At 31.3% G+C, this 12,192-nt stretch overlaps 1 protein-coding gene across 2 annotated transcripts in view; it reads right to left on the bottom strand.

Annotated features, from left to right (window-relative positions):
* The window catches only part of Br140 (bromodomain-containing protein 140), a 76,373-nt gene that overhangs the window by 22,655 nt on the left and 41,526 nt on the right, over positions 1 to 12,192 (bottom strand). For both annotated transcript variants that reach the window (XM_072523149.1, XM_072523150.1), the window contains exons 7-9: positions 9,993 to 10,519; positions 5,410 to 5,573; positions 392 to 563 (exon numbers count right to left, since the gene is read on the bottom strand). In XM_072523149.1, coding sequence (XP_072379250.1) covers positions 392 to 563; positions 5,410 to 5,573; positions 9,993 to 10,519 — 863 coding nt within the window. The remainder of the gene's footprint in view (positions 1 to 391; positions 564 to 5,409; positions 5,574 to 9,992; positions 10,520 to 12,192) is intronic.

Genomic DNA, 12,192 nt, shown 5'->3' with positions numbered 1-12,192 from the left:
GACGATGAATGCAAGAAGTAACAAAAGAAAAAAAAATGAAGCCTACAGAAAATGCTTACTTAACGAACTAGAACAACTGCTGATCAAAAAAGCTGATTTCTATACAAAACCAAGTGAAGAGTGTAACCCTAAAGAGAGTCCAGAACCCTAATGTTAACAAACATTATCGTGAAGTGATACTTGCTCTTGCTTAACGCTTTATTTTAATTATTGTTATGATAATTGTCACTGTAACAATATGTAGAAATTTCCATTAAATTTAATTTTCTCTAATCTTTCTTTGTTCTGCATTTGTTACCCATGATAATTTCATATATAAATGTCATGATAAATATATTTAACAATTAGTTTTATTACATATCTATATTATTAGTTATATTAAAATAACTACCTGTAAATTCTCAAGCTCTTTATCAATATCCGATGCCATAGATTCTTCGATCTGCCCTATTCCAGACTTTTGTTTAGATTCTTTTACAGTTGGCAAAAGGCCTGCGGTTTCCAGCTCTTTTTTAGCTTGTCGGAATATTAGTCCACACTGATCTCTCATTTTAATGGCAGCTCTAAAAATTAAATAATAATAAAGAATAATTATATAAGAACTAGAGAACCAAAACAGCAAATGAAAACTTAAACCCAAAGAAAAGAAATAATATATAAAATATATAATATAATATATAAAAGAAAATCATTTAAAACAAAAAATCTATTGACCTTCTTTTTGATCTATTCAATACCATAAATAGAACAGGTATATTACTAAAAGAATGGCTTCAATCTACATTTATACTGCTACAAAAAAAAGCCAATGCAAAGGAGTGCAATGAACATCGCACCATAGCCTTAACGAGTTATGTCTTAAAATTGTTTATAAGGTCCTTTCGCTCAGCTCGGGAATATTTTGACAGATTCATAGCTGGAAACCTACAAAACAAAAGTTCCTAGCTCGCAGTAATAAAAGCTTAAATAATCTTTTATTACAGACTTCTTTCATTGAAAAAAGAATTATTATAAATAGTGGAAGTGTATACTAAACCCATAACATTTTGGGTAGTATATCTTTAAAAAATATATTTCAGTTCTTATAATTTAACATAACTATTTATTATATGGTGCAAATAAATAAACAATGATTGTCGGTAATTCGTAAAGTTCCATTTTATTTACTATTTAGTTTGTTTTTTATTAATATTGGCTATGAGTACGTGTGTTTGGTTGTATAGTAATTTCCAGCCACTTCTAGTCTGTAAAAAAGTAACTATCTTCGCAAAAAAATAATTACTAAATTCACTAGACAGTTCGGACTGGGAATAGCGAACCGACCATAGTAGTAATTCACAATAGAATACATAAGAAATTACATGAAAGCATAAGTAATACACAAATGGGATTTAGGAAAGCTCTGGGAACAGGAGATGAGCTGTTTGCAGTGAGTGTTCCTTCGCAGAGATGCCTAGATGTGAATCTGGAAGTATATATAAGATTGAGAAGGCATTTGACAATGCAGCATAATCGCCTCAAAGAAATTGTGTTAAATAAAAACATAGACGGTAGAGATATTAGCATTATATGTACTCTATTGGAATCAAACAGCGAAAGTGATAGTTGAAAATGAACTGACTAAAGATATCCAGATTCGCTGTGAGCCGCGCCAAGGGTGTATTTACTATCACTTATCACTATTGTTTGGCGTTTAGCCGAAGTCAATGAGGGCCTAATAATAAACGGTGAGCCACTTAATAAGATAAGATATGCTGACGATACCGTCCTTCTGACGGGAACACTAAAAGAACTGCAACACCTTGCTCAACAACTAAATATACATTGCAACGATTATGGACTAAAAATAAATTTTAAGAAAACACAAGTTCATGGTATTTACAAAAGCACAAAACATCAAAGTTAAGCTAGTACTAGATAATAAAGAAATTGAACAAATATCTTCGTGCAAATACCTTGGAGTATGAATCACAGAAGATACTGATCAAACAAAAGAAATAAGATGACTCATTGAAATTGCACGGTAAACTTTAACAGAATGAGAAAACTTTTCTGTAACGCTCCAGATACACGAATGCTTCGATTTTATATTTTTTCCACCCTTCTGTATGATGTCGAGACCTATACACTAAAAGGATCCAATTTTAAAAAACTGGAAGCATTAGAAATGTAGTGTTACCGGCGTATTCTGAAAATATCATGAATGGATCGCAAAACAAATGCACGAAACAAAAGTTCTCGAACAACCAAGAAAACAATGCAAAGTTTTAAATTTCATAAAAATCAGAAACTTGAAACACTTTGGGCACACCATAAGAGGTGAAAAATACGAACTATTAAAGAATCTAATGCAGGGCGAAATCAAAGGCAGAAGAAGCGCAGGAAGACGTAAAATCTTGCCGCTACACAATCTTCGTGAATGGTTTGGATGCAGTTCAATTGAATTATTCAGTAGCGTAACCAACAGAATTATAATTACCAGAAAGATTTTCAATCTTCAATAGGTGCGGAACTTGAAGAAAAAGAAAGATCCAAAACGTAAAAACTATGGAATGAAGTTAGAGCAAGTAAAATTTAATATATGGTTGTTAGTTTCCTAGCGTATGAACGACTTCTGGTAGGATTAACGAATGACTGTTATTGAGCTTCAATACTCTATTCTGTATTCAATCGCGAATTGGAATTCGCGGATTCACATGTTCAAAGCCGCATTCACTTTTATTTTATTCAGTTGAGTTTGAAAAATTTCTGTCTCATGTGTAACTTATGTAACCAATAACCTAGTAAACTATTCTCACTAAAGTGACTCCGCCAATCCAATGAGCTATCGAGCTACTTCAAAATAAAAACAATTGATATAGAATTTGAAAAAGGCTAACCTTATCACAGAATTTTTCTTTGGGTTATAACTAAGTTATAATCTAAACTATATTGGTGGACAACAAAGATAGAAAACCAAATAAAAGAAAAGAAGAAAGCCTGCCAAAAGTGGTTGACCACAGGAGATCAAGAAGGCAGAAGAGAATACACAAGGCAAACTTTTGAAACAAAAAAAAAGAAATAAAGAGCAGAAAACTAAGTTTGGCAAAAAAATGTAAATATATAGATAGCTTAATGGGAGGCTCAAAAGCAGGAGAGGCATGGAAAAAGGTACTTCAGACAAAATACTCATGAAAGGGTAAATAAAGTTAGAACCAATATAAATGGACGAACGGGTAAAATATTACTTAGAGTTATTACAAGAAAAAAGATATCTATATACTCTATTGGGTGAGTCTATTTTGAATTACATCCTATCTAAAGGTTTAATTATATCCAATATAGGAAACAAAACAACTTTTGTCACTAGGGCACGCAAAGAAGTGTTAGACTTAACTCACTGCGCAAGTAAGTGATATTATAACAAATTGGTATGTGTGTCTGATGAATCCTCATGTTCGGATCAGACATATATGGTTTGACCTCAATTTATTTCTAAATTCGTCGTTTTCTTGCTCCGCTTTCCCTAATAAATTTAACACCTAATTTATGTACCGTTTTTTTTTGTCTTTTTTGGCTTATTTTTTTAATTCTGCGTTTTGGCCTTATATTTTCTTTCAAGTGTCTTCTTTTCTTCCGATCCTTCCTTTTTTCCTTTCTTCTATCAGTTTTAGAGTATCTTTAGTTATCCATTTTTTATTTTGTCTTTTTTTCAATCCGATTGTTTCATTGCTGTATTTATCATTACTTCTATTAAAATTCTATTATTCTATTAAAATTCTTTCATGTTTCTTCAAATGTCTCTCCAGTTTGTTGTGATACAGTTCGGTTGATTGCCAGTTATTTCGAGAATGTATTTCTTATACTAGATAGAGCATCGACGTTGTATTTGTTCCTTCTGTTGGTTTTTTGATTTTTATCCCTGCTTAATTTCATTTTTAGTTTGACTTTGATTAGCATTTGGTCTGTCCTCAGATCAGTACATCTTAAGTTTCTAACATATTGCAAGCAGTTTCTCCATTTAGATTCAATTGTTATGTGATCTATTTGATTTTTGTACCTCTCTCCTGGCGATTTCCATGTTTCCTTATGTATCCACTTATGTGTAAAGATGCTTCTACCTATTATAAGTTCATTTTGTTCGCAAACTTCTATCAGTCGATTTCCATTGTCGTTCCTCTCCCCTATTCCCTCATTTCCTATCATTTGTTAATGTTCTGTATTATCATTGCCTATTTTTGCATTAATGTCTCCGATTTATTTATTTTATCTAATTTCATATCTTATCTATATTGATTGTTAATCTTATTATACGTTGTTTGTAGTTGTTCTTAAAATTCTTCCTTCTCATCGTCGTTTTCATTGGTAGGAACGTATACATTTACTACTATATTGTTATAGTACCTTGCCTTCAATCTTACAGGGATAATCCTTTCTGATACTGGTTCCCACTCTATTACAGTTTTTCCCTTTTGGGCTAGCAGTAATGCCAATTCCTTTTCGTGTTTATCATATACGTCTGTGTTCCCAGAATATCATTAGTTGTTAGTCTCCTACTTTTTCGATCCACTGCCATTCCGTCGTGTTTCACTTAGTCCTACAATATCTAACTTATACTTATCAATCCCTTGGCTTACTTGCTCCAATTTGCCAGTTTCGTAAAGGATTCTTACATTCCATGTTTCTAGGAATATGCCCTCCCTTGTGTCTATTTCATGTTCTTGTGTTCTTTCTGCGATCTTTCGTTCTCGGTCTTTTACTATTTTTAACTTTGCTATGTCTGTCATCCGTTTGTGCTTTTATTTGTGTATTTTCATCTTCTGTTAGTTTTTTGGGTTTCCCTGGGTTTGTAGTTCTTCTTTTATTAAGTCATTATTTATAGACACTTTGTTGTCTTTTAGTTTAGCTTTATTTTGCATGACCTTGTATTTTTCAAGCTTGTTCTGTAGTTTGACCAAACACGTTTTTTCTCCCAGTTTAATTGCTTCTTCTATTTGAACATTGATGTTCTTCTGTTTCTCCATGAAGTTTCCTATAGTTTCAGTACACTTCTATCGATTGTATCTACTGGTAAACATAGTATTATTACATTGTTGACTTCATACCTTTTCTAGTTTTTCCAAACGTAATTTCGTTAGCTCTTTCCTCATTTCTTGCTTATCCTTTTGTTTCGTTTGCTTTTCTTGTGTAACTTTCTTCAGTTGTTCCTTTAGGTCATTTAGTTCCTCTCAGTACTTTCTCTGTTCCTTCTTTATCTATTTTACTTCCATTGTTAAATGTTTTGTTTAAGTCCTGCATCATTTTGATTATTTGGTTAAGCTTATTATCTTGATTTGGTGTTTACCCTTTACCGTTAATTACCCTTAAATTGAAAACATTTGGAGATTCAGAAATAATACAAAAAACTAAAGCTAAAATTATAATACATACCTGTAAAAAACGGTATCCTTATTATTATACGCTAAACAGTTAGCTATCATGAGATCAAAATCTTTTTCCATGGCACATAAGTCTGAATATTCCCCGGCATCCAATTTCTTCCTCATTGTACTTAAGTCCATGGGATCTGTTACAACTGTTAAATAATCTGGCACCTAAAAGAATCAATGTAAGGGTTAGCAATTTAATAATCTCTATTTTGTGCTATCAATAAGTTTTAAATAGATTAAGATCTTATTTTCAGTGTCACATTTATATTTAAGATTTTATACCACTTCAAACTTTTGACTCGAACTATATTTTTCAGAAACTATTAATCGGACCAACAAAAAAGATATACTGTTTAATACGATAAGTTAACATGCTTTGATATGAGTATAAACTTATAGTAATTTATTTTGTCTTAATGTTTAACATAATGAATTTATTCTTCTTCTTATTGCGTAGTCTCCTTTCGAAGGTTGGCGATCCAAATGGCAATTGTAGCTTAGGAAACTGCTACACGAAAGATTCATATCTTTCACCTCTCAACACATGACCCAAGTAGAGTATTTTTCTCTCTTTGATTACGCTAAGTAATTCTTTTTGTTTACTCAAGCGCCGAAGTACCTCACCATTGGTAACTTTTTATATCCATGGAATTCTCAGCATCCGTCTGTATAATATAAATTTCAAAGGCATCTATTCTTTTTTCTGTTTCAGAGTCCATTGTCCAACTTTCACAGCCATACAGTAAAAAAGAGAAAACGTAACATCTTAACATTCGATTTCTGAGTTCGAGACTAAACTCTGATCTTGTAAAAAATGTTTTCATGTTTATGAGTGTTTTCTTCGCTTGTTCGATTCTTGACAGGATTTCTTTTTTTGCGTTACACTGGCTGTTGATATTTGCCCCCAAATATTTTATGGAAGTACCTGCTCTATTATTTGTCCCTTGGCTTACAAATGTACGTTTGTTGGTATTTTTGAAAATACTAGAATTCTAGTTTTTGACACATTTAGATGTAAACCGAACATTTCGCTATGACGAACTACCGCAATGAAATTATTGCTCAAATAGAAACTAACTTTTTATTGCTAGCTAGAAAAAAGATAATTGACAATCAAAAATATAACAATTAGTTTTTTAATAATGGGCATGACCTTCTTTTGTATAACATCTCTCATAGGATTAGGCATAGACCTAATCAAGTTCGCTATTATTACTTATGTGATGTTAAGCCAATCTTCTTTTACTGCAACAACAAAAACTGATTTCTGTAATCAAATCATGCACAATTCTTGCGGTGGTGTGCGGCCAGCAAGATGCAAGGAGCCCATTTTGGGCAGTTGAACATATACAGTTTCAAACCAACGAAATAATTAATATGGCAAAACAACGTTTGAAGGGTCAGCAATACATGAATCATTGGCTAACAGAAAGAGCCATTTTCGTAGCAAAAAATGTGGACTTTTATAGACAACAAGTTTTTCTACCTTATTCTTATAAGACAAAAAATCTATCTATATAAAAGGCTATGATGACAAGTCACACCACATCACAAAAAATCTGAACTACCAACATTTTGCATTTCAATGATACTTTGTTCTTGAAACGATACGGTTAATTTATTGCTAATTCATTCTACAAATTAATGATTCAAATATTGTTAGCAAAATTGGTAAAAATATGGGTTACTGTAATTGTAAGGTAAGATCAATTACCTATAATATATATTTATGTCATTGGGTAAGATAAACATATACTTACTATAAAAATAAAATGACGTTTAATAAACGTCAACACTTTACCAAAATAAAATAAATTTAAAACTAAATAAGATTAAATAAAATTAAATCAAGTTCAACAGAATTACGTAAAATTAAGTAATAATTAAATAAAATTAAGTAAAGGCTATACCTGTAAAACGCTAAGAAAATGCTAAGGTTGGTTCAAACACACCTTGCGGTATTGCTAAGAGAGCATAGCATGATATCTCCTTTGTTATTGGTCCAATTGGAGCGCGTGATACGTTAAATGAAAAGATAGAACATCACGAATATATGAAGATAGAAAAAACAAACCAGGCGACTACCAAAAAAGCACTACACAGTGTCATCATTATTAATGAATGTATAGTAACAATTTTGATTTATTGAGTTAAAGAATGCCTCTGGCTGAGTACAAAATAAATAACAACGAATCCTAGCATGCGACATAGCAAACAAAAGGGGAGGAAATACCGAATATATTAAGTTAGAAAAAAAAAACAAACAAGGCGTCTACCAAAAGGGTCCTACACGGTATCTTCATTATTAATGAACGTATAGGGACATACGAGATATCATAGGATACTATGAATACAAATAGATATGCTATAAGACAAATTTTGGTTTATTAACTTAAAGAAGACCTCTGGCTAAATACAAAATAAACAACTGATCGAATTCTAATATGCGACATAGCAAATGAAAGGGGAGGATAGGAGGATAGATAAAAATAGATTAACTATAAAGCAAATTTTGATTTATTGACTTAAAGAAGGCCTGAACTGATTGAGTCCTAATATGCGACATATCTAATGAATGGGGATACAACATAGGAGATATCATAGGACACTATAGATAAAAATAGATTACCTATAAAGCAAATTTTGATTTATTGACTCAAAGAAGGCCTGAACTGATCGAGCCCTAACATGCGACATATCAAATGAATAGGGCGGATATAACGAATATATTTGATAGAAAAAACAAACAACGTGACTACCAAAAGGGCACTACACAGTATCTTCATTATTAATGAATGTATAGCGACATACGAGATATCATAGGGAACTATAGATAAAAATAGATTTACTAAAAGACAAATTTTGATTTATTAACTTAAAGAAGACCTCTGGCTGTATACAAAATAAAGTACTGATCGAGTCCTAACATGCGACATATCAAATAAAAGGGGCAGATATAAAGAATATATTTAGATAGAAAAATCAAACAAGGCAACTACTAAAAGGACACTACACAGTATCTTCATTATTAATAAACGAATAGCGACATACGAGATATCATAGGGCACTATGGATAAAAATAGATTTACCATAAGACAAATTTTGATTTATTGACTTACTCAAGGTCTCAGTGTGAGTATAAAATACACAACTGATCGAATCCTAACATGCGACATAGCAAATAAAAGGAAATAACATAACAAAAATATTCAGATAGAAAAAACAAACAAAGAGACTACCAAAAGGGCACTACACATCGACCTCGTTATTAATGAATATATAGCGATATAAGACATATCACATGACACTGGATGATAATAGACATATTTGTTTTATATATAAAGCATAAGGTAAATATAAGGTAAATTTACTTTATTGGCCTGAAAAAGGCTTCTGACTGATTACTAGCCTAATACTAGCATTATGACACATCAAATCAAACGACGTGAGACATGTAGTACATATAATGTATATAGCGTGCATTCAATATATATATATATATATATATATTATATATATATATATATATATATATATATATATATATTTATGTTAATTTATATTTTATATCTGTGTTATTAATGTTGAGTGTCAATGCTTTTACAAATAATCTCAACAACTAGTAAGTTGCACTGAAGAATTGTGATATTTTATAAATATTTACATATTTTTCTTATTACAGTGTCTTGAAAAAGGAATAAAACCATTCCGAAAGCTAGACAAAAAGTCAAAAGAGGGTTTCATTAACATCCCGGCCAATTTTCTGACTGCAACCCTAATAAACTGTGTTGTTTGTATATATATATATATATATATATATATATATATATATATATATATATATATATATATATATAAATTAAGGATTACTCAGAAGATTGGTGGGTTTTTTCGGTCAAAAGGTGGAGCAAAAAGACAAAGTTGATGGCTACTTCATCTATTTATTTAAGACGTTTCGCTTTCTTCATCAGAAAGCATCATCAGTTCAGCTAAAAAGAACACTATGAAAAAACCACACAAGCATGGAAAAGTTGTTACATGTGTTACCTTAAAAAGATATGTAGCAGTCAGTGATATTAAAGTTGTAAAGACACTTAAGTAAATTGACATTATACGATTACGATGTATAAATAATAAATTGAACTAAATAAGTTAACAATTTGTTCAAACTAAGCACAGCAAAAAGAACATTTTAACATGTTTTTTTTGCCACCTAATAGATTTTTCCATAATAATATTTTTTCTATTTATAGAGTTATAATAGAGTTTTCTATTATTAATCATAAAATCATCAGTGTTTGTTTGGAAAAGGCCACAACTCCAAAAACTAAATTATTTTTTACAGTGTACCTATATCTTTTTTATGTTGGATTTGTTAATGAAACTTCGTCATGCATCACATTTTGAGACTTTACTCCGAAAAGAGAAAGATATCTTCATTAATACCAAAATGAAACGTTATTTTCGTTTCCTGTAAAATTAACATTTCTGGAGTTGTGGCCTTTTCGAAATAACCGATTCAATTTGTATTGAAATAAATTTCCTACAATAATTTGATAATAATAATCTACAACTACAGCTCACCTCTTCAAGATCTACAGGTTCAGTAAAAATTTCATTAGTATCCTTTGCATGTATGGAATCCAAAACGTTCTTTAAACTAGCTTCTAAAGGTTTGAGTTTAATTCGCATGAGTTTTTCAGACACTTTAACATATTCTAATTTTATCTTTTCTCTTTTTCTAACTAGCTCACAAAGCAATCTAGCCCTTTCGAGATCTTGTCGTAGACACTGCCAATATTTCAATTGTCTACATAACTCCAACGTATCCACATTACTTGTATTTGAATCTCGAGGTGTGCCACCTTGAGCGCTTTGCAAGCGCCTTAAAAGCGGTACACCGTTACGGAATTGTCGTTTTAACGTCCAATACGCTATTAAGCGTTGGATGAACTGAGATTTTTTGGCGATAGTTACTAACGAACCGATTTCTTGAATTCTTTCTGGTGGAATGGTTGGAATAAGAATTACTGGAGCAGAAGTTCGTTTCTTTGCGAGCATTTTACGAGCCTGAATCATCTTTTTGCGGGAGTCATCTTTCTTTGAATCACCTTAAATAAAAATAATAAAATTAAATTTATTCAAACACAAAACAATATTTTCACAATCTATAAAATTCTTAGGCCCAACGATCAGAACTGCTGGTAGTTTTGGAGATATCCGTTATATATTTATAATAAAAATGTATTTAAAACTAGATTTTATTATATAGATTTACTAGATTTATATATTCAGAGCAATATCACATTAAAAATATCAGTCATTTAATTTTACGTCTCGTTTACATAGCAATGTGTTGCACGTTTTATGTAGTATTCGATCTTACCGAATAAATACTAGTAGTACATTTTACATAGTACGTTTCACATAAGGCTTGTCCTTTCGCTCAGGTTGATAATATTTTGACAGATTCATTGTCGGAAACAAAACACAAAACTTTCTACCTCTCACTATCAATAGCGCAAATAAGCTAGCTGTTGCAGACTATCATTAAATTTCGATTAAAACTTTCCATTTGTATATACTACTATATAATACACTATAAAATTTCCAAATATACTTTTGTTTAAATTAATGTAGTTTTATTTTGGTAATAAACTGCATGTGAACATTTTTTATTTACATATTTTTCGCTATAAGCACGTATACTTTTTACAGTAATTTCTAGCCACTGCCAGTCGTTGAAATTTTAACCAACCTAGCAAAAAAAATTACTAAATTTACTAGAACCGACTAGATTTACAAAGTTTACGGTTCGAATTTGTCCATGAAAAAGTTTGCAATATTCGCACCCAGACTTCCTATTGTCATAAAATCAATATTTCGTAAAATCCGCCATTCTACTGGAAACATGTTGTCGTAAGGTAGTGACAGATAAGGCCTGTAATGTGCTCCAGGAATTTCTCCGGGAAGTAAACAGTGAAGCAATCGAAAACGGTCGGAACTAATTAATACATTATTTGTTCTTAGGGTGATATGCTCTATTCTCTCGATAAAGTGTGTAGAATCGTTATGAAGCCTGTTTCGTATTCGTTATGTATCGGGCCAGTATTTTGTAACACTTTTACAGCAGTGTTATCTCTATACAATTTTCAACTGCGGTTCATCCCATTTCTTATGCATAGGACATACTCAAAACTTAGTCTAATCTTTCAGAATTTGTTCTTTTTCGGTAAAAAATCCTTTAAAATATTTCCGGATCTTCACATTTACTTTTTACTTCCTTGTATAATGATTTGATTTTCTCTTTTTGCAACGCTTCTTATGTTTTAATTATGTTGTCGTCACAGTGCGTTTTTCTTTTAGATGTTTATCATAATTTGTTTTGTTCCAGATCTGATTTCTTCTTTTCTACAACTTAACATAATCTATTTGATATTTTTGATTTTGTTTGCTATGTTTTCATCTTGATCGTCAAATCAATATTCAACTTTTGTAAACAAAAACTTATGTTCTTATTTTATTTTTGCTTGTATTAACACACTTTTCTTCTCGTTTTTATTTACCTGCTTTTTCTTTGCATTCCATTATTTTTAGCCCATGTGTTGGACAGGCCACTAAGCAGAATATCCACACAGACTTCTCCAGTTTTTCGTAAAAGCCGAATAAAAGAAGCAGCAAACCTCTGACCTACACCTTCCGTCCCATCAACGCCAATAAAAAAAAACTTCCTAATTACCTATTTCTCTAGCCCGCGTGTTTAAAGAATCCTTCAACCGCGCTG

This window comes from Diabrotica undecimpunctata, chromosome 2, assembly GCF_040954645.1.
Source record: "Diabrotica undecimpunctata isolate CICGRU chromosome 2, icDiaUnde3, whole genome shotgun sequence".
In the NCBI taxonomy this organism is placed as follows: domain Eukaryota; kingdom Metazoa; phylum Arthropoda; class Insecta; order Coleoptera; family Chrysomelidae; genus Diabrotica; species Diabrotica undecimpunctata.
This window is presented reverse-complemented; position numbering and strand designations above follow the sequence as displayed.